The following is a 20,250-nucleotide window of genomic DNA, read 5'->3' as shown; positions in this document are numbered from 1 at the left end:
GAAGCAGGAAACGATTTCATTGTAACTTTATTGAAGCTTTGGCAAGTGCGACATGACTTTGGGTGTGCGTGCGATGTCGCCTCTGCTGGCGTGTGTGACGTCACTTCCTGTCTGCTGAGCGTTCACGTGGACCGACGTGCGACGGATGAGTAGACCACGTCCTCGCTCGTCTCCGCGGGCCTCAAACGACAACCACAAGAGTTTAATAGCAACGCAACTGCGCGTGCGTGCGTGCGTGCGTGCGTGCGTGCGTGCGTGCGTGATACCTGTTGGCGGCCCGAGATTGAAACTGTACAGCGGCATAATTGATTTCGTCTGCATCCTGACCAATTTCCTGTCCGTCTGGACCGCCTCGCTCAGGCTGTTCAGACCTCTACACACACACACACGCTAACGTATCAGGCAAAGAGTTGTTCCAGGTGCATTATGGGATGCCGGCATCCGTACCTCGTTCTCCTTTTCAGCGCGTTTGCCTTCGTTATGAGAGGCCTGCCGACGCTTCCTGCCGGAATGTCAAACACATGCTAAGTGCGCTAATGCTAAGGGCTAACATGCTAACGTCTAGCACGGGGCCGCACCGTTGGACAAGGACAAAGACGGCGGCAATGACGAGCAGCAGCGCCGTCAAGAGGCCCAAAGAGACGGCGAGCGTCACAGCAAAATGGCCGTCTTGAAAGTCACAAAGCAAATCGACATGTCGATGACTCGGCAAGTTTTTCATGCGTGAAGCCATCGAAGAAGACGACGATCACAACTGAGTGAGTGTCTTTGTGGGAAATCACTGAAGAAGACAAAAAGATGACGTGAAAAATCAGATAGTAACTTACCTGCGTGCGGTTGTTCCACGTTCAGCCTGAAGGGCGGCGACGTGGTGCGGGCACGGCCGACCAGACCGCAGGTGTAGTTGGCCGACCGTCCTGCCGTCAGTCGGAGGGTGGGGCCAGATTGGTTGAGGACGCGGCCATCTTTGTGCCAGTGCACGTTCAGATTGTGGAAGGAACAGCGGGACTTGCAGCTCAAGGTCACCGTGGCGCCCTCCCTCACGCTGCCGGGGGAGGAGCTCCGCACTGCCATCGGTTGGCCATCTAGAGGAGGCCACGGTTACCATGGAGATGAAACGCCGCTGATGTGGCTCCGAAGGTCCCATCAAACATTTGAATGTGTGTGTTAAGCTCTTGAAAAACTCGCGAGTCAAAGTACGTGCGTTTGATGCGTACGGCAACAACTCGATGGTCTTACCGACTACGCTGACGGCCACGCCCTCTGTCCCAGTGAAATGTCCTTTGACGTCCTCCGCTTCCACCCGGAATCGGAAGGTGGTGTTGTCTTCTATCTGGACTTTGCGGATCTGCAGCGTGCAGTTTCCCTGCTTGTCCCCCAGGTACGAGAAGCGCCCGTTGCCAGACGGCGCCCTGCTGTCGTACACGGACGGCGTGCTCCTTTGACAGATTTCATGATTGACGCACCAGCGCACCCGGACCACCGGCATGATGGGTTCGAAAGAGCACAGCAGCGTGACGGTGGAGCCGCTCAGCGCGCACCTCGCCGGTGAGTAGCGCACCCGCGCATCCGCCCAAGCTGAAAAATGAATCCAAATATGGTGTGGCGTTATTTGTGAAAAGAAATCGACGTTTTGGGGTCTGCGATCGCGTCTTGCTGTTGAACTTGACAAGGATCCACATGTGGCGTTTTCCGCTTGTCGCTTGAACTCATGAAATATTGACACTCAGCTTGCCAAGATGGCCGAGCGCAAGGGATTGTGGGATATTGATTTATTTTGAACACAAAGGTGGAAGGAAGGCCTCCATGGCGGAGTAAAAAATCCACCGTATACGGACCCCCGAGAAAAACTCATTTGCACATCGTCCCTATACTGAGTGACATATTGGGCCAAACAAAAGTTATTCTTGGAAAAACATGTTTACAATAGAAATAGAAATCGTTTTTTTGTTTTAAATTGTAATAACGTACTTGCTGGCGGTCTCCTCCCACCACCAGCACGACATCACATCACACTTTTGTCACTTGTAACTTGTAAGTGTTGGAGCAACATGCTGACACGCACGCACGCACGCACACGCACGCACACGCACACACACACGCACACGCACGATCCCGTTGTTTCCCGTCCTTCGCTCACCTGCCAGAAGCAGCAAGACCGACACGATGTCGGCGTACATGATGTGAAGAGACGAGAAGAGCAGAAGGAAATGAGCGCGCAATAAAGACGAGCGGAGAGACGAAGTTGAAGTTGTTCTTCCTCTTTTCCTCTTTTACGAGTACGAAAGAAAAGAGAAGAAGAAATTGAAAGTGAGGCCAGAGGGACCAAAAGCTCAACTGAAAGCCTCGTCGTCGTTATTTTGCCAACGATGACACTTTAGCATTTTGGTTGCTGATGAAGTCATTTTGGCGACCTTGTGTTTTTCATGACGAAGTGTTGATTTCTTTTGGAAATCATTTCTTTCTTTTCCCGCGGCTCCATCCAACTACATGCAAAACAGGATGGGGTTTTTTTGCCACTCAGTTCCCGATTCTTCCCGTGACGCAACACGCGAAACCTAACCGATGACGTCACACACTATTTTGATACTTGAAGACCATTTCAAAGTGAAATCACATTTCCACACGGGCGAATCTGCTCCATCTTTGTCACGTTTATTTGGAAGTACTCGCACGTTCGCAACCTTTGCAAAGGAAGGCCAACTCGTTTGGTTCTTCTTCTTCTTGGCGTTTCTTGCCTGATCTGGCGCCAACACAACGACAGAACCGGACAATTGCGTGGATGCGACACGCGCTGTCTGAGAAAAGGAGGCCGATTATTTGTACCTCGTTTAAGAATTGCAGTCACAGACTCATGATTGTGCAAATGAACATGACCAAGAATGATTTTCTTCTTGTAATGCAACAACACAAATGTTGACAACATGCAGACATTAATTAGCACGAGAGTGGATTTCTATTCAGCTCCGTTTAATGCTCGACCGACGACACATTTGCACGCTCGAGCTGCTCGTTTTTGTTCCAAACGTGCATTTTTATTGAGAAGCCGAGGCTTCAAATCCAGGTCCAGAAAGTTTTTTTTTTTTTAAACCCTGCCCCTGTACGGCTTCTTCTACTCAAGCGGCAGGCGAACGAGCTCGTTGAACTGTCAGTTGAGGAGCTCACGTGGCTCAGGCCAAACTGGCAGTCTTGTTTGACTTTCTGGATCTCTCTTGCCGACATAGAAAATCATCAACACATTTGACAAGAAAGGGATATAATGTAAGACACTGTGAAAGAAACGGGACAAGATGCATGCACAGGCACAATAGGGACATTGTGGGACGAAATGGGGAAAAATACAAATGGCAGCCATGATGAGACACAACGGGTGGTGGGACCCGAGATAAGCAGCACATCATGAGGGACATGAAAATCACATTGTGAGTAGTTGCGCACTTGCACGTTTACAAGCCATTCATGTTCCTTTTTGTTGTATTTCATGTTTGTACACATAGGAGGAGACAAAGATGGAAATGCTTTGATGGTTGATGTTTTGGAGCTTTCGCGTTGCATGAGTTTATCTGCGGAAACGACATGAGGACAGCGATGAGCCTTCCCAAAAATGGAACCTCAGGGAAGGTTCGATGACAGCATCATGAATGGATCCAATTTGTTACGTAAGGATAAAGAATCTTTCCTAGCCGTCTCAGAAAAGGAACCTGTGTCTTTAAGTTCGCTTAAATTTTTTAAAATGAATTCTGTCTTGTTCACTTTTGTGTCTTGTTAAGGCGAATACAAATGAAAGAATGAATAAATATGTGATTTTGGATTTACTGTCGTGTCCCTCTTTGGAGTGAAACAAGGAATTATTTCAACTTGATTTGCTCTTCTTTCTTTTTTCTTTCCTCGTCTCTTCATTTGTTTGTTGCCTTTGTCACTTCATCCGCGCATGTTTGCCTTCCGGGATCCGCGCGAGCGAACGTGACGCCGTTTGTGCGCATGCGCATCAGGATCGGGCGGCGGCCTCAGTGCGCAGACTCGCTGCATCCTACGAGCATCAGCACTCCAGGCGACAGGACACGACGAGAGACGACGCCCGAACCGGAGCGGGCCAGAGCAGCGTCGGCCCTAACGTTGTTGCTGCTGACGAATGTGAAGAAAACCAGCGCTGCGCCACCTGCGTCCTCTTTCCTTCCCTTCTTCCTTCCTTCCTTCTTTCTCTTCTTGCTCCTCTTCTTCCATCGTCTTGACGCTTCCCGCCCTGCCACAAAATGGCGGACATGACGGCGCTGCGACCGTCCTATGGTGAGTTGAATCGGCGGCAGCTTTCTGGCTTCGTTTTCGTTGTCACGTTCACGCTTGCATTGAAGGAAAAACTCCATCACTGGCGTTGCGCTGTCATTGCACCTGCCGCGGGCACCACCCAGTCGACGGCCGGTCGGCCGCCATTTCGCCTCCCTTGGGCTTCTTTTCGACATTTGGCAGCGTCTCGCTCTTGGCTCGATATTCAAACGTGGCCTCGAAGTCACAGCAGCTGACTTTTATTTTAATTTTAGTTTTTTTAATATTATTATGGCGTCTACCGTTAAAATCCCATTATTCATGTACATGTAGCCTAGGTTATAGTAGTTTGTTTTGGGGCGCTTATTTATGCGATCATCCCGCTAAAATGTTATAGTGGGCCTCGCGGTGACGTCATGTCTGTAAGCGGTGGTCCGAGTGCGGCCATACGTGTATGACGTCATTGTTTTCACCACACTCGATCAGTTGTTCTGGTCGTGTTGGAAGGATTGAGCCATTCCCCACGGCCTAATTGCCAAATAGTTGATTGGCCAAAAAGTCATCAAATCCCCTGATATGATATGAGGGATAATTTATTTCGTTATACCGGAGGACGAGTCAATCCCAACACATCCACTTTGTGTGTGTGTGTGTGTGTGTGTGTGTGTGTGTGTGTGTGTGTGTGTGTGTGTGTGTGTGTGTGTGTGTGTGTGTGTGTGTTGCTAGGCAGCTAGCTGGTTCTGTCAGCGCTTGCAAAGCATGACATCATGTGACTGTGAATGAAGGAAGCGCTTGATTCTGATAGGCTGCATCCAGACGGGTGTGTGTGCATGTGTCACTTTAGGACAAGGAGTGCACAAAGAGCTTCACAACCTAAGCCCCCCCCTGCCCCCTCCCCTTTCACCGTCTTTCTCACAAAGACCCATCTCACTTCCTGTCTGTCTTGCAGCCATGTCTCCCGTCCTGGCGGGCTTCCTGGGCGCGGGCGTTCTGGTGGCGGCGGTGGTTGCGGCGCTTTTGCTGTGGTCCTTCTGCCAGCGCCGCTACCTGCGCGCGTCGGGACGCTACAAGCTGCACAGCGACCGCTACTGCGACGCCGAGGACCCGCCCTACAAGTTCATCCACATGCTGAAGGGGATCAGCATTTACCCGGAATCGCTCAGCGACAGCAAGCGGATCGTGCGCAACGCCAGGCGGGCCGAGCGGGACGGCGGCGGTGCGGCGGGCGCCAGGGGCATGGTGCTGGTGGACGCCGAGAACAACGTCCTGGACGTCCCGGGCCAGCTTCAGATGAGCCACCTGGTGGCGCCCGCCGGCTCGGGCCCCGCCCGCCTGGAGCGTGCGCTGCCCGTGCGCGCCGACTACTGCTGTCTGGACGCCAGCTCAGCCGGCAGCAGTCGGAGCAGCAGCAAGACGGCGTCGCCCTTCACGCCCGCCTCCTCGGAAGCCGAAGCCGAAGCCGAAGCCGGCCTGGGCGCCGTCAGCCTCGCCGTGGACTACAACTTCCCCAAGAAGGCCCTGGTGGTCACGGTGGTGGGGGCCCGGGGCCTGCCCGCCATGGACGAGCAGTCGGGCAGCTCGGACCCGTACGTCAAGATGACCGTCCTGCCCGAGAAGAAGCACCGCGTCAAGACCCGCGTGCTGAGGAAGACGCTGGACCCGCTCTTCGACGAGACCTTCACCTTCTACGGCGTGGCCTACAGCTCGCTGCCCGAGCTCACGCTGCACTTCCTGGTGCTCAGCTTCGACCGCTTCGCCCGCGACGACGTCATCGGTGAGGCGCTGGTGCCGCTCAAGGGCGTGGACCCCAGCACGGGCCGGGTCCACCTGAGCCAGCGGATCACCAAGAGGAACATGCAGGTGAGCGGGGCCGGCGGATGATGTCGGTGACGGACCGGCGGATGATGTCGGTGACGGACCGGCGGATGATGTCGGTGACGGACCGGCGGATGATGTCGGTGACGGACCGGCGGACTCGTCTTCATTGAACCGCTTCAACTGTTCAAAAGTGTGACGACCTCGGGCGGGACGCAAACGAGCAAACATTCCTCAGACGTTAACATTTCGTGAAGACCGACAAGCCCGGCATGTGTAGCTCGATGCCGCCTCATTATTTCCAAACACAAAATCCAGTCAAGAGGTCCGAGACAAACAAACAAAATAGCCTAAGCGTGCAAATGAGATACTGATCGGTATGTTTTTTTTCCGGACCAATACTGGTACCGATTATTCGTCGTCCAGAAGGCATTGGTATTAAAAAAAAGCATGCGCGCACACACATTAACTCTAGGGGCGGGTAGCCATTTGCAAAATGTTTCGTTAGCGTTTTTTCTTTCATGGTTTACAACAGGCATCTTGTTAAAAAATGTTACCAAACGGTCTTCAAAAGTGACGTCAAAACGCCAGCAAATCGCTCGCTATCGTTTTCCACAGTCAATCATGTTCAACCACGTTCATGTTTTCATTTCCAACCAAATGAAAAAGTGCAGAGAGTTGGCAGGGATATCCGGTATAAATGCACTGAAAATGTCAATCGAGTTAACAGTTTGAAATTGATTTCGTATCGGAATTCAATCATCCGTGAAGCAACAATGATGTCATCTTATGGTTGGCGTCGGGCCGGAACCTCACAAGTCCAAATTTGCTTGATTTCATATTTTTTCACAAATGGATCCTATTGGTCAGTCCACATGTGTGGGCGTGTTATTTTGACAAATGATGACGCAATCTAAAAAAGCGTTGCACGTGTCTCGTCATCGGTTTGTTGGACGAGATCTTCGTGCTTGCTTGTTTGAAAAGATTGCGGAGAGACCAAGATTGCGACCAATCATTCAGAAATGCGCTGCCACCTTGGCTTGCTTCAAATATGCTGACACTTGAGGGACATTAAAAAGAAGGAAAAAATGAAGGTGGAGGAATGCCCTGGCTTGTGGGCAAGGAGAGCCACCGTCGTGCTTGTTGAATTGAAATTGATTTTACAAAAATGATACTGCATTTTGTTTCATTGCAATTGTTTTAGGATCGCTTTTGAAAACTTCCTGAAGAACACATCAATTGTTATCAGCTGAGTTGCTCGTTGACGACGTGACGGAGGCAGGAAGTGACTTTTTGTGTGTGCGTCGTCAGTGCGAGAGCCGCGGCGAGCTGCTGGCGTCGTTGTCCTACCAGCCGGTGTCTCATCGGCTGAGCGTGGTGGTCCTCAAGGCTCGGCATCTCCCCAAGATGGACATCGCCGGCTTGTCTGCCAGTGAGTCCGTCGCCAGACACAATTTCACACGCCATCAGACGTACAAAAGGGAAAATATGATTTCCATCGGCGATGTTATCCAAAGCCGCTTTTCATATCTTGTCACATGGAAGCATGAAAGCCGTTTGTGAAATGCCGTTTCCATTTTCATGCAAATGTCATTTTCCAAAATCACAATGGAGGCCCGCTACGAGGCGAGTCACACCCCTAACGGTCCGTCACGCCGTGCATCCGCAGATCCCTACGTGAAGGTCAACGTGTTCTACGGCCGCAAGCGCATCGCCAAGAAGAAGACGCACGTGAAGAAGTGCACGCTCAACCCCGTCTTCAACGAGTCCTTCATCTACGACATCCCGCCCGAGCTGCTGCCCGACATCTCCGTGGAGTTCCTGGTGGTGGACTTTGACCGCACCGCCAAGAACGAAGTCCTGGGCCGTCTGCTGCTGGGCCTGCACGCCGCCCCGCCCTCCGCCGCCGCACACTGGCATGAAGTCTGCGAGAACCCCCGCCGGCAGATCTCCAAGTGGCACACCCTCAGCGAGTACTGAGCGCCGGACCCGCGCAGAAAACTGACCGTGTACACAACACGCTGTACACACACACACACACACACACACACACTTGGGATCCTCCTTCACGCTATCTGTTATTTACACACACTCGACAAAATATGCTTGTGATCAAGAAAGTGTGTGCGTGCGTGTGTGTGTGTCTTGACAAAGAAGAAAAGCAAGTCGGTGTTGTCATCATGCAGTTAATTGCATGTCTTTGTGAAAAGAAGAACAACATCCTCCCTGCAGCCCCCCCCCCCCCCCCACCCCACCCCACCACAGTCCAGACAGTTCCCAGCATGCTTTGCCGCCACCTACTGGTGAGTGTCATGGAAATCCCGTGTTAGCGTGTGTCCCCCCCCCACGTCCAGCTCAAGGTCCATGAACGTACTTTTAGCTTGAAATTTGTGCGCAGCCTCCAAAGAGGCGAGACTCATTCAAGATGTTTGCCAAGAACATTTGCGCCTCGATGAGCCGTATTCTCCCAGCGATCCCTTTGGAGAATATGGCACACTTTCAATGTTGCGTAACGGATCCCAAAGTTGGACTTGTTGTCGTGTTAGTCCAGTGCGCTGAATTGTGCTCGCTCGTGAGGACCTTAAGCTGGACGTGACGACCAAACACCGAAAGACGTTCCCTGGTGTGGGTCGGGTTCTGGCGTGCCGGTACAAACGTGTAAATAATTTCATGCGTGTGCTTGTTTGTGGCATGAATGATTTCCTTCCTCTCAGCTTCCTTTCATGGCTCGTGTGGCGGCAAAGAGCGCTCGGGTCTGCCGTGCGTCCACTCGCTAGCCACCATGCTAAGCTAACATCACGGCCGCGCTAACCTGTGAAGCGTTCATCGACGGTACGCGCCGTGAGTGGAAAAGCTCTGTTCATATTTGTCTGCTGCCGATGATGTCATAACCCCGCGTGTGATGTCATGGACCTCAAACTCGTCGGCTCTGTCGGGAATCACAAACCCAACCACAAAACACAAAGTTGGCCATCTTCAAACCAGTATTGGAAAACTCCCAAATTATTTTTATACACCGCATTCTTAGTTGACTCTCGTCGACTCCACATCCCAAAATTGCAAATGGAGGCAATCGGATCCATCGTTTGCGCTCTCCAGTCAACGATCGCAAAATGTGACATTAGCCAAGGATTCCCGACACGAGCCTTCTTGTCATTTGCACCGTGAAGATTGTGCGCCCGCCCTTTGAAAAGCACACCACGCCCGCGCTCCCGTCAGCGCGCCAAGCGGTCATGTGACCATGACGGCCGCACCCGACGGAGCCTTTAAGCCCCTCCCCATTCGCGTTACGTCAACATGGAGACTTGACATGTAGATTTTGTATCGATGTTCTTCTTCTAACTGTCCGATATCCTGAAAGCTTTGCGCGCGTTGGAGCGCCCCCTGCTGTACACCTGAATGATGCTAACCTCCCCATTGACGTGCAAATAAAACAAGATAGCCTGACGCCTTCTTTCTTCTTCTCCCTTTTTGAGTTTGCACATTCACATCGTCCAACTTTCTTCTTCATTCTTCAGCCCTGATGCGAAGCCGGCCGCCGGTTTTGTTTCACATCCGATGGTTGCTTTTGTCTTCCTTCTGCTCCTCGAGCGCACAATTTAAAACAAAAACAAAACTTTCTGATTCCTTCTCTAGCCACAGGGGGGTGCTGTTGAAAAGTGCCACACTTTAGCAGGCCGCGCCCCTTACAAGATTGACTTGCAACTTGTTTCTTTTATTAAATTTCACAAATTGAAATCAAAAGCCAAACATTAAGTCATACACAACAATCTCACAATAACAGCTAAAGAAGGGGGGCGGGGGGGGGGGGGGGGCAACATAAAATAAAATAAATAATAAAAAATTGCCACGGGTCTTAAATTAAGAACTATTAAAAATACCAAAATGAGAACACAATGTTAAAGTCTTGACAAAGTAGAGGTGGACTGTAAATCTCTTTCGAAAACAGGTTTACAAATGTACACTTATGAGTATAAAACTTAGCAAGATATATTAAAAGATGAATCAAATATTATTTTTTCAAATGAATTGTCATAGTTTAAAAAAAAAAACATTCTGTAAGGAATTGACGTCAAACAATGATACAATATGGCGTCACCACTACGATTTGTGGATACAGTGTTCCCTCACTATAAAGCGGTTCACTTTTTGCGGCTTTTTTTAGTGCAATCTTGCATGCTTTTTCTTTTTTTTACAGTAAAGCACCTATTTTATAAAATTGATGAAGGTTTGAACATTGAGAATGTTTAAACAAGAGAAATGTGAGAAAATGTAAATGCCTCGATGAGAAAAGTGTATAAACTGTGTGGTGAGGGGTTTTGGAGCCTTAAAACATTTATAATAAATGTGAAACATAAAGATAACTACAACTACAACTTTGCAGATTTCATTTCATTGCGGGTATTTTTTGGAACCTTACCCCAGCAAAAAACGAGGAAACACTGTATACATATTCAATTTAATTTAGTCATTCAAAACCTCATTTTTATATTTTGATAATAAAAACAGAGTAACTATTGTTAGGTAAAGCAGAACGAAAGAAAGAAAGAAAGGAGCTGGTGAGTTTTCAAGGTTCCGGGGTCTTGTTTCCGTCCGGTCACGCAACGACAACGGACCAACGCGACATGTCCGCAGCCCATGAAAAGCTCGTGAAAATGTCTCAAAATGAGGAGGAGGAGGACGACAAACTGCAGCTGATTAAAGGTGGTCGGCTTTTCGTTTATTTTCTATATCGGCTCCAACTTTGACATTTCGCCGTTGAGGTTTTTTGGGGCGAGGATGTAGCTGTGTGTCGCTGGTCGCCCACAAACGCACAGCAGACCTTTTGAGGACAGATTTTTGCAGTGAGACGAGTTAAGTGTAAGACATTGTTGCTTCCCGTGCGTGTGCAGGTGCCGTGTTCCTGGCTACTGTGTCGTCTTTGGGCCTGATCGCAGGCTTCGGATCCACTTTGGCTTTGTCCAGGAAGAACAACCCGGACTCCTTCAACAAGGTGACGAATGCCACCTCGAAGGTCACGACCTCGTCCTGTTATTATTTTTTTATTAATTAGTTATTCATTCATGTTATTACAGAAAAGTAAACACAGATCGTCAATTACCCGAAAAAGGAATAGGCTGAACTGATTATTGCCTTTCCTATACAGTCCAACAACAACACAATAAATAACTACTGCACTCGCATTATAATTCCTAAATGGTTTACATTTTTGTCAAAGTCACTATAATAAGCCTTAATTACTCTACATTTGCAATTGTTCTTAAACCCCAACCGAGTCGTACGCAGCTTCAACGCATCATCAAGACCATTCCATCATTTGACAGCATTACGTTTCAAACATAAATAAAACTCTTCAGATAGTTCTCGAAAGCCATTTTGAATAGCAACCTGGCCGTGCCTACCCGTTGACAAAAGCGGATTTCAGAAACACTTTGTGTTGAAACCTTTGGCAGTTTACCATGCGTGATGATGCGGTCACCAGGTGTGTGCGTTTCCCCCGGCAGGGCGTCATGGCGACGGCGGCGCTCCCCGAGAGCGGCGTGGCGTTGGCCCTGCGGGCTCTGGGTCGCGGTTCGGCGTACGCGTTCTGCGGCGTGGGCCTGCTCAGCTTGGCCGCGTGGAAGCTGCTCGGCGTCGGCAGCGTACGTCGTCGTTTGCAAATCTCGCAATTGGCCAGCAGGGCGGAAAAGCAAGCCTCACGCCGACGTTCGTTTGTCTTTCAGCTGTCCGACTTCAGACACAAGATGGCGTCGTTGTTCCCGCCCATCCCCAAGTCGGACGCGGCGGCAGGGTCCGACCCGCATGACCTCGACTCGCTCTTCAAGTCCAAGTGACCGGACGGCAACGTGGCCAGTGCGGCGTGTGTTGGGAAGCATGTGACCGCTGTGACTTTGTGGTGCCTTCAGGGACTCTGAAGGACTGTGGGAAGAACGGTTTGTGTTCGTGTTGGCTCCACACGTGGCACACAACAACTCGTTTACGTTGAAAGCAGGTTAGCGGCTTGTGTGGCCAAACTTGCTCAAATCAGTTTTTTCTTCATGGCTGGTGTCTTTGGCCAAAAGTTGAACACATGTATGTCATTTTTATGAACGCATGCGTTAACAGGAAGACTAAATATGATGATGGTCATCTTTGGAAACTCTTGAAGACATCTTGTGGATCAGAGTCCCAAAACAACTGTCGATGTTTAACATTTGTACAGTAGCCCGAACATCCAACAACAAAGTTGTGGCTTGCGAAAATGCCGAGTGACCGGAAACTCCCAGAAAAGGCGCAACGTGGTCAACTTATACCGCTGTGGTACGTAGTGCGTATCCAGGTAGTCATGAAAAGCAGCCCTCGGTCGTCTTCTGTCGGCGGCGGCCCAAAACGTACAATATCTCTTCAGCTTCCAAATCTATTGAATCTGACTCGCCGGTCGCCATCTTGATTCGTCATACGCACCAATCGCAATTCACGTCTGAAGACGTCGTTTCCCTGAGACGGTTGCGCGCAATGCGTAATGCCTTCCACTTCTGCAGCCTCGCATGAACTCAACTCAATAACTCGTCCACCATCCATGTACAGTAAACATATTTATTTTCTTTCTCTTGCATTGTATTGTGTCAAAATGTACTGTGAGGGAAAGTAGTTCAGATCAAGGATGGATGATGTCATTTAATGTATGTACTATATAGAAAGTATACATAAGGTATATCATTTAATTGTTCGATTTTTTATTCTTTCTACAGTTTTTTTTTTCATAATTTGATTTAAAAAAAAATTTTTTTTTTATGTGATTCGATTTACAAACAAATTTGACTTACAAACAACCTCTCGGAGACCATCACGTTTGTAAGTTGAGGACGGCCTGTATTTTATGTACAGCACGAAAGACAGATTTTTATTTGAAAGTGTAACTGTGCATACTTGAGTACCAAATAAATAAAATATAATCATAGAGATGATAATTGTCATCCCATTTGACAGCATTTGCCATTGAAACTTGTTAGCGAATTATGTGGAGAAGATCAAGACGTCATCGGGGATGGTTTGCCGGACGCCAATGTGGACGTGGCGTGAAGAATCTGGCAGATGGCGTCCAGGGAATCATCCCGGATCTGAAGATGAGCTCTCGCGGGTGGGCGGGTTCTGGGAGCTTTGGCGCCTTACAGGATCAGCGTGGGAATAACGACGAAGGCGGTCACCATCATCAGCGACGTCAGGCTCGTCCGAGCTCCTCCTGCCGGACGCAAAACGGAAGATGAAGGTCATTGCGATGACGTGCTCACACGCCGTCTGCTTCTCGGTTTCCCGCTCCTCACCGCCGTGGGTGGCGATCAGCATGTCGGAGGTTTGCTCCAGGGATCCGTTGTTGGGTTCCGCTCGGATGTCGAGCAGCCGGCACATGAGCGGGTAGACGTGAACGCTGTCGAAGGGCTCGGACAGGAAGTTCTTCTTGAAATCGGGTCCGAAGGCCCTGAAGATCATCTTCATGTCCATCTCGCCGTTGTGGAAGCCGTGGTCGCCTTTGTTCACGTACACAATGAATCTCTGTCGGTGGGGGTGGGGGGGTGTTAGCATTCTCAAGGAGAAGCGGCTACTGCTATTAGCATGTTGACGTTGGATCCCAAAAATGGAACGTGAACCCACAGCCGACAAAATGGCATCTTGAACTGTTTATATACTCGTGCTTATGAGTTACAGCGTAGCAGTAGCTCGACATTAGCATGTTGACTGCAATTTGCAACGTTAGCATATTGATGTGAAAGTACTAAGTCACGCCAAAGGCAAAGTCAAGTCAAAATGTTCTTAACATGTTCTATGTGGCGCCACTCGACTAAACACGTCATTCTGTTGAATACAGAGTTTAGAGAATAGCCTACACATCAAAATCTCAGGCACGAACCTTAGTAATAACCTGGACTGCTAATGCTGCGTTAGCCGGCGTACCAAGAAGAGAAGTCACCGGCAGCCATCTTGCGTTGCCACTGTCTGAGCTCACCTAACTTGAATCCATTGAGTTGCCTGTGGTGTTCTAGTCAACATTTCAAGTTCTTTACTACGTCAGCGGTAGGGAACCCTGGTCCTCGAGAGCCGCTGACTCTCCTGCCTGTTTCCCATGTCTCCCTTCATCGACACACCTGATTGATGAGCAAGATCGTTATCAGGCTTCTACAGAGCTTGCTGATGAGCTGAGACAGCTGTGTTGGAGGAGAGAGACATGGAAAACCGGCAGTGGCTCTCGAGGACCAGGGTTCGCCATCCCTGCTCGATGGCAAAAACGCCCACAAGGCCTTTGCTCACAATGATGAGAGGAAAAAGAATCCATTGATGCAAACAGTGAAGTTCGGCTCTTGTGGGGGGAAAAATGCACAGATAACCTTGTTTTCAGTTGAAAGGTGAAATGTGTTTGTCAGTAACAGAGGCAACGCAAGATGGCCGCCCTTTGGCTTCAGCTGCAAGAGCCATCTGGAAGTCTGCGTTATCATGTTGCGGCGGCCATTTTGCCTTGTACTGCTACTTAAAAATGGCATCTCAGTGCTCAACTGGTCACAAGAGCAAAGCCGGAAAACAGGTGAGCCGTGATGGTCGTTACCTGTTGCGCAGATCGGGCCTCCACAACGCTAATGTGGCTAACTGCTTCTACCCCAAAGCAAGCGTGGTTGGCGTTAGCACACTGACCGAGTTGAGGTTGAACCCGAGGTCCGCCACCACCACCACGGGCGGCAGGCGGCGGCTCCGCGCCAGGTGGAAACTCTCGGGCATGTCCTCCTTCCTGTAGACGGTCAGGTTGGGAGCCTTTGCCAGCGCCTCCAGTACTTCCTGCTCCCTCCCCGGCCGCGGCGTCAGGATCCCGAAGCCGCCGTAGTCCAGAATCTCGAAGCTGGCCAACTTGAGCAGATTCAGGTACTTGTTGAGCACGATCTCGTCCACCAGGGGGCGCTTCTTGACGGTGGTCATGCCGTGGTCGGACGTGATGATGACGTTGAGGTCGCTGTCCAGCCCGCGGCGTCCCATAGCGTCCCGCAGGTAACCCACGGTGCGATCGATCTGCCGGATGATGGCCTTCCGGTCCGAGTGGTCCGGCCCCCGGGCGTGACCCACGTTGTCGGGCTCGCCGTAGTACAGCGTGACCAGATCAAAGTCCTCCTGGGAGAACCAGTCCAGAACCGTGTCGATGTTTTGCCGCCACTCTGTCTCGTTGTCGTCAGGGTAGCCCGACTCCTCCACGACGACCCGGTTGACCGCCTGGCCGCTGTAGTTGGCGCCACCTCCGGGGTAGTAGAAAGAGGCCGTCTTCAGACCCTGAGCGCACATCAGGAAACGGACATTTGTTTATTCTTTCTTTAACCAGGTAAGGCAATTGAGAACTTGGGCTTCACGTCTTACACTTTGACAGCGGACATTCGGAGCTGGGATTGGAACCAGCGACCCACGGGTCATTGGACAAGCGGCTCTACCAAATGAGCCACAGCCGCCCCGGTTCTCATGTTACTCGCCATGACTCGTAGCTAACGGCTCGCCCAGTTACAATGCTAATGTAGCTAACCGATAGCCACGCCTTCGATTGTGTCATGGTGGCCAAGCCATGCACTTCCCAGCATGCTTGTCGCTAGTCATGGCGAACTTGAGACATGGATTGACCGATGGACGTTAGAATGGCAGCTGTCACCTGGTTCTGCGCCGTGATCCAGAGCGGCAGAACGCCATTGTCCCACCACTCGGAACGTCGGAGGGTCTCCTTGTGAGGAACCTTCTGGTTGGTCTTCGTGTTGAACATCATGTTGTGGACCACCTCGTGGTCCTCCACCCAGCGACCTGAACATGAAGAAGTCAGGAAGGTGCCAAGCTTGATGATGTCATACTTGTTAGCCGATCCAAGCTCAGTTCAAACATCAGTCACCACCACAAGAAAGGGCGGGGGTTGGACATGGCAGGAACAGGACAAATCCCATCACAACACGATAGAACAGGACAGGATGTGACACGACCAGACAGCGAACCGTGTCACACCACAAACCACAATGAAAGACATGATGCGACAGGACAGGACACCGTCACAGGACATGACATGGCCCAACAAGACAAGACAGGACAGGACAGGACAGGACAGGACAGATGACAGGACAGGATTTATCGCGCGAGTTTGTCCGGCGACCTGTGATGGTGGTGAAGTGTGACGGCGAGGTCATGGTGAGCATGGGCGGCGTGATGTACTTGGCCTTGACGCCGTCCCGCACCAGCTGGTCCAGGTTGGGCGTGTCCACGTCCTGGTCGTAGTCCCAACGGAAGCCGTCGAAGGAGATCAGCAGAAGGCGCTTCCTGCCCCCCAGACCGCCTCGGCTTCCGGGCGGCTTGGCGGCGGCGCGGCCCAACGAGACGGCGAGCAGGAGGAGGAGGACGGGTCGCAGCCTGGCCCTGGACATGATGAAGCGCTTGTGAGCAAGCGCGACAACCGAGCAGCCGAGGGGAGGGCTCGTTAATGACTGGCAGGCTGATTGGCATCTGCTGATATCTTCAAGCAGACCTTGGACCGGCCGCCGATGCACTTTGAATGATATTTACGTGTACCGCCAGCACACGTGGGGAAAACTGCATACAGAGCAGATTTTGGACTGGTCGCCAGGCAGTATCAGGTGCTGCATTTCAGCCAACGCACATCAGGCTGTGATTGGTCGCCAGGCCATGTCACAGCGCATCTGGACAAAGATGCGTTCACAAGTCAAGCATTCACAGTTGTGGGCCTGCCGCACGTTACATGTGTTGCGGAGTGTGCGTCCGCTCGCTGGCTTTATCAGAGGAGCTGATTAGAATGGGAAGGTCGCCAAAACAATGACTGCGCTCTTATTATTGCACGCCCATATCAGCAATCAAAGCGATGACATCATAACCTTTAGCCTTGACGCAGGCTCAAGGTCAAACTCCGACCTCCTTTCTTCACACTTCAACTTCAACACGTGTCATTTACATTTTAATGTTTAAAATTAATTATTTATACAAATTTAAAAAACGATACGAGTAAAAGAAAAAAAGAAACTAATGAAGTTACTCAACACATTTAAGTCTTAATAAATTAATAATAATATAGATGGATAAAATAGATCTACCATTCTGTTGCTTTATTATATAGTAATTTAATTAATTATGTAAGTAGTCATAATTTTGTTCTTTTTTTTTATTGATGATGATGATGAAGTTTTATTACAGACTCAAAGTCCAAACACAAACAAGTCAACTGCACAATCTAAAAAACTAAAGGGTAAAAAAAATATACACACACACAAATATACACTAAGACGCATCATATAAAAGACAACAGTTTCCAGAACTGGCACTGGTATCGTGTAATATTATTGAGTCTATATGTCAAATATCGCGAAGCACTTTGTGTTGACCCCTGATCCGGAAGTACCCTAGTTTCGACGGACCCATTTCCGGTGACTTTCTCGCTTGTGGCCGGTGTGCTGTTTTTGTGTTTTTCTTGATTTTTGTGTGTTTTCACTGGAAATATTGCGCCGTGTGTGTCCTCGTGGACAGTGGAAAGGTTTATTCAAGTCGCGTCATGACGACATACCAAGGTTGCTTTTTTGCTTTCTACCTGTTAGCATTTAGCTGCTAGCTGCTAGCACAGGGACGCGTTAGCTCGTCCTTAATGCAAACATCAGAATGAAAAAAATAGCTATTTGACGCCAGTCGGTGCAAGATACGCTTTACTGTCGTTTCGTAAATGTTCAGAATGAATCAATTTAGGATACGTAAGATTAAATATAACATTTGTGATTAAATTGAATTATTACGTGAATGAATGAAGTAGATTGTTTACATTTTGACTTTTGCAAGGAGCGTCTCAAAAAAGTCGTTTTTTTATTGTATTTTATTTTTAGTGCTGTATGTATGTATGCATGCTGTGCGATTAAACGCATCCAATCGATTGTACCTGCTATTGATGACCTAATGGAACTTGTGTTGCAGTGATGTCATTGTTGCGAGGTTTGAGCTCGTCGGCGTTCACGACCTTCATTCAAGGCAAGTTGCAACCCAAAAATCTTTTTCTACATTTCTCATGATCAAACACCTGATTTTGTTTTTATGAAAATAATGTCCTCTTATTTGATCAAAAGATGGAAGTTGAAAAAGTGTTGTTTAACGCATCTTGATGAAATTGAACAATTAATCGACAGATGAATCCATTTTGGGCTTCAGTTAACAATTATTTTATTAATTGATCAGTCTGTTGATCAATTTTGTCAAATGGTTAAAAACACATTTGGATCTCGTGAGAATAAGCAGTTCTGAAACTGGATGGAGGGATGGATCAAAAAACAACATGTTTTCATTTCCATCCAACAGGACATGATATTACATAAACATCAAGTGTTGAACATTTGCATTTAAGGCTGCACAATATATCTGAAAAATACCGGCACGTGCGATATGCTCATCGCAAAGATGTGTGATCAATTCAAACTTTTGTTATGGTACTGTATGCTTGGTTGACCAATCAGATGCGACCTTAAATATGCACGGCCACTCACAGACGTGGACATAAATAGGAGAATAAATAGCAGACGCGGGAGAGGAAGAAAGGAACGAGGATGGAAGCCATGAACTATTTGTGCCTAAAAAAAATAGCAGCTTTGCAAAATGGGCCGACTTGGGCTTTAGGAGAGATGACTCGTCACAGACGCAAATACTGTGCAAGCGATGTGGAAGAAGAGCGGCCGCGTCGCCGCGTCCGGAGGAAACGCAACCAATCGCCACCGACGTCCTCGCAGGCCTCAAAGTACCTCAGTCTGTAAACCTGCAAGCAGCTCACCCGCCCAGAGGGCATTTTTAACGGCCAATGTCGTTGCATGCCAGCCAGAAAACTGGTTTCAAAGCGGCCAAAGTCAACATGCTGCTCTTCTTGGCAAAAAAACTTGGCAGTGTTGTTCTTTTATGGCTACTGTAACGTTGAAAAGGGGAAGAATTGCATCTTAAGCACTTTGCTTTCAAGAAGGATGCTATCTTTTTTTTGCACATATTATTTAATTGAACAGTCATGGTTAGGCTTGAATAAAATATCTGATTAGGAGTACAGTCATGCTTTTTTTTTCTCTCTCTCGCATGTTTCTGGTAACACTTTAGCCTCAATTACAATGTTTGGATCAGATTACTGTACATAGACGGCTCCTATTCCACATTTAAAGGTTATTTATTTCGTTAGATAATGAAAATATATCTTCTTTAGAGACATGCTAAATATGGCCATAATATCGCATATTGCATGTTTTCCAATATCGCGCAGCCTTTTTTGCTTCCTGGTTTGGTCCGTAACATCCATCAGGAAAAAAATGCTCATCGCTGATTTCCAAAGTAAAATGCAGATGTTTGCAACAACAAAAAAAGAAAGAATATTTCCTGTTGAGAGGATTTGGACACGTTAAAGGGAAAGTCAAGTCAAAAGATTTGTTAAATGAAAGCAGAACATATTCTAGTCAAGAGAATTGTTGCAGAATATTTGAGTTTGACCCCTCAAAGTGCGTCTGATCGCAATGATGTCCCACGGTGTTGACGCGTGTGCGTGTGCACGTAGCGTCCCAGCGTGCGTGGGCACACCCCCTGGCGAGCCGCCCCATGGCCACCCTCAACCAGATGCACCGGAAGGGCAAGCCCAAGCCGCCGGTCAAGATGCCGGGCCCCACCTTCGGCCAGCCGCAGATGAAGGCGGTGGTCCTGAAGACCATGATCCGCAAGCCCAAGAAGCCCAACTCGGCCAACAGGAAGTGCGCCCGCGTGCGCCTGTCCAACGGCAAGGAGGCGGTGGCCTTCATCCCGGGCGAGGGCCACAACCTGCAGGAGCACAACGTGGTCCTGGTGCAGGGCGGCCGCACGCAGGACCTGCCCGGCGTCAAGCTCACCGTCGTCCGGGGCAAATACGACTGCGCGCACGTCGACAAGAAGAAGCAGTGAGCGCGCGAAGCTCGCTCTCGCAAGCCTCGCTCTCGCAAGCCTTTTTGGGGGCGCCGCCAAAACCTCAACGACATGTATGAACAAACGCGCTAAAGAATGGACGCGTCTCCATGCGCTCACAACGTGGCCGCTGTTGGCCGCTGTTGGCCGCCATGACGACAGTCACGTGACACACATTTTGCTGTACGCTAATAAAAGACTTTTTTGCTACTAATGTTTGCTACTTGAAACATGAAA

At 49.3% G+C, this 20,250-nt stretch overlaps 5 protein-coding genes across 8 annotated transcripts; 3 read left to right on the top strand and 2 right to left on the bottom strand.

Annotated features, from left to right (window-relative positions):
- Positions 1-10: 10 nt before the first annotated feature.
- On the bottom strand, positions 11-2,515 carry LOC144057905 (uncharacterized). Its single transcript, XM_077575912.1, has 7 exons — positions 2,141-2,515; positions 1,240-1,578; positions 828-1,085; positions 579-669; positions 448-502; positions 267-373; positions 11-180 (listed from the first exon to the last, which is right to left on the bottom strand). The coding sequence occupies exons 1-7, from the start codon at positions 2,178-2,180 to the stop codon at positions 123-125; spliced, it is 948 nt and encodes a 315-aa protein (XP_077432038.1). The 5' UTR covers positions 2,181-2,515; the 3' UTR covers positions 11-122.
- LOC144057902 (synaptotagmin-11-like) lies at positions 1,400-9,525 on the top strand. The gene is made up of 5 exons (XM_077575910.1): positions 1,400-1,548; positions 3,498-4,287; positions 5,213-6,123; positions 7,390-7,510; positions 7,748-9,525. The coding sequence occupies exons 2-5, from the start codon at positions 4,254-4,256 to the stop codon at positions 8,056-8,058; spliced, it is 1,377 nt and encodes a 458-aa protein (XP_077432036.1). The 5' UTR covers positions 1,400-1,548; positions 3,498-4,253; the 3' UTR covers positions 8,059-9,525.
- A 1,121-nt stretch (positions 9,526-10,646) lies between these two features.
- tmem242 (transmembrane protein 242) lies at positions 10,647-13,028 on the top strand. The gene is made up of 4 exons (XM_077576584.1): positions 10,647-10,782; positions 10,971-11,071; positions 11,583-11,720; positions 11,802-13,028. Exons 1-4 carry the CDS (start codon positions 10,704-10,706, stop codon positions 11,910-11,912), a joined length of 429 nt encoding a protein of 142 aa, XP_077432710.1. The 5' UTR covers positions 10,647-10,703; the 3' UTR covers positions 11,913-13,028.
- Positions 12,964-16,487, bottom strand: LOC144058233 (ectonucleotide pyrophosphatase/phosphodiesterase family member 7). The gene is made up of 5 exons (XM_077576575.1): positions 16,220-16,487; positions 15,734-15,879; positions 14,743-15,366; positions 13,383-13,611; positions 12,964-13,300 (listed from the first exon to the last, which is right to left on the bottom strand). Exons 1-5 carry the CDS (start codon positions 16,485-16,487, stop codon positions 13,227-13,229), a joined length of 1,341 nt encoding a protein of 446 aa, XP_077432701.1. The 3' UTR covers positions 12,964-13,226.
- On the top strand, positions 14,488-20,227 carry mrps12 (mitochondrial ribosomal protein S12). 4 transcript variants are annotated; one of them, XM_077576582.1, is made up of 4 exons: positions 14,488-14,635; positions 14,715-14,967; positions 18,034-18,087; positions 19,637-20,227. In XM_077576582.1, the coding sequence occupies exons 3-4, from the start codon at positions 18,036-18,038 to the stop codon at positions 20,011-20,013; spliced, it is 429 nt and encodes a 142-aa protein (XP_077432708.1). In that variant the 5' UTR covers positions 14,488-14,635; positions 14,715-14,967; positions 18,034-18,035; the 3' UTR covers positions 20,014-20,227. The 4 variants fall into 4 exon arrangements, with proteins under 4 accessions (XP_077432708.1, XP_077432706.1, XP_077432709.1 ...); XM_077576580.1 differs by lacking the exons at positions 14,488-14,635; positions 14,715-14,967 and adding an exon at positions 17,409-17,520; XM_077576583.1 differs by lacking the exons at positions 14,488-14,635; positions 14,715-14,967 and adding an exon at positions 17,416-17,498.
- The last annotated feature ends 23 nt before the right edge of the window (positions 20,228-20,250 follow it).

The sequence above is a fragment of the Vanacampus margaritifer genome, chromosome 9, assembly GCF_051991255.1.
Source record: "Vanacampus margaritifer isolate UIUO_Vmar chromosome 9, RoL_Vmar_1.0, whole genome shotgun sequence".
Classification (NCBI taxonomy): domain Eukaryota; kingdom Metazoa; phylum Chordata; class Actinopteri; order Syngnathiformes; family Syngnathidae; genus Vanacampus; species Vanacampus margaritifer.
Note: the sequence above shows the minus strand (reverse complement) of the source record. Positions and strands in the feature narration are given on the sequence as shown.

What these genes read in the sequence shown, in the direction of transcription:
- mrps12 (XM_077576579.1), top strand. An exon ending in GTTCACGACCTTCATTCAAG is followed by an intron (nt 18,088 to 19,636) that starts GCAAGTTGCAAC and finishes GTGTGCACGTAG; the next exon opens with CGTCCCAGCGTGCGTGGGCA.
- LOC144057902 (XM_077575910.1), top strand. Translation starts at nt 4,254, where the DNA reads ATGGCGGACATGACGGCGCTGCGACCGTCCTATG. An exon ending in GGCGCTGCGACCGTCCTATG is followed by an intron (nt 4,288 to 5,212) that starts GTGAGTTGAATC and finishes TCTGTCTTGCAG; the next exon opens with CCATGTCTCCCGTCCTGGCG. An exon ending in TCACCAAGAGGAACATGCAG is followed by an intron (nt 6,124 to 7,389) that starts GTGAGCGGGGCC and finishes GTGCGTCGTCAG; the next exon opens with TGCGAGAGCCGCGGCGAGCT.
- LOC144057905 (XM_077575912.1), bottom strand. Translation starts at nt 2,180, where the DNA reads ATGTACGCCGACATCGTGTCGGTCTTGCTGCTTCTGGCAG. An exon ending in CGTGGCCGTCAGCGTAGTCG is followed by an intron (nt 1,086 to 1,239) that starts GTAAGACCATCG and finishes GGCCTCCTCTAG; the next exon opens with ATGGCCAACCGATGGCAGTG. An exon ending in GCGCTGAAAAGGAGAACGAG is followed by an intron (nt 374 to 447) that starts GTACGGATGCCG and finishes GTGTGTGTGTAG; the next exon opens with AGGTCTGAACAGCCTGAGCG.
- LOC144058233 (XM_077576575.1), bottom strand. Translation starts at nt 16,487, where the DNA reads ATGTCCAGGGCCAGGCTGCGACCCGTCCTCCTCCTCCTGCTCGCCGTC. An exon ending in TCGGGTTCAACCTCAACTCG is followed by an intron (nt 13,612 to 14,742) that starts GTCAGTGTGCTA and finishes CCCCACCGACAG; the next exon opens with AGATTCATTGTGTACGTGAA. An exon ending in GCTGATCGCCACCCACGGCG is followed by an intron (nt 13,301 to 13,382) that starts GTGAGGAGCGGG and finishes TGCGTCCGGCAG; the next exon opens with GAGGAGCTCGGACGAGCCTG.
- tmem242 (XM_077576584.1), top strand. Translation starts at nt 10,704, where the DNA reads ATGTCCGCAGCCCATGAAAAGCTCGTGAAAATGTCTCAAAATGAGGAG. An exon ending in ACCCGGACTCCTTCAACAAG is followed by an intron (nt 11,072 to 11,582) that starts GTGACGAATGCC and finishes TTCCCCCGGCAG; the next exon opens with GGCGTCATGGCGACGGCGGC. An exon ending in AGCTGCTCGGCGTCGGCAGC is followed by an intron (nt 11,721 to 11,801) that starts GTACGTCGTCGT and finishes TTTGTCTTTCAG; the next exon opens with CTGTCCGACTTCAGACACAA.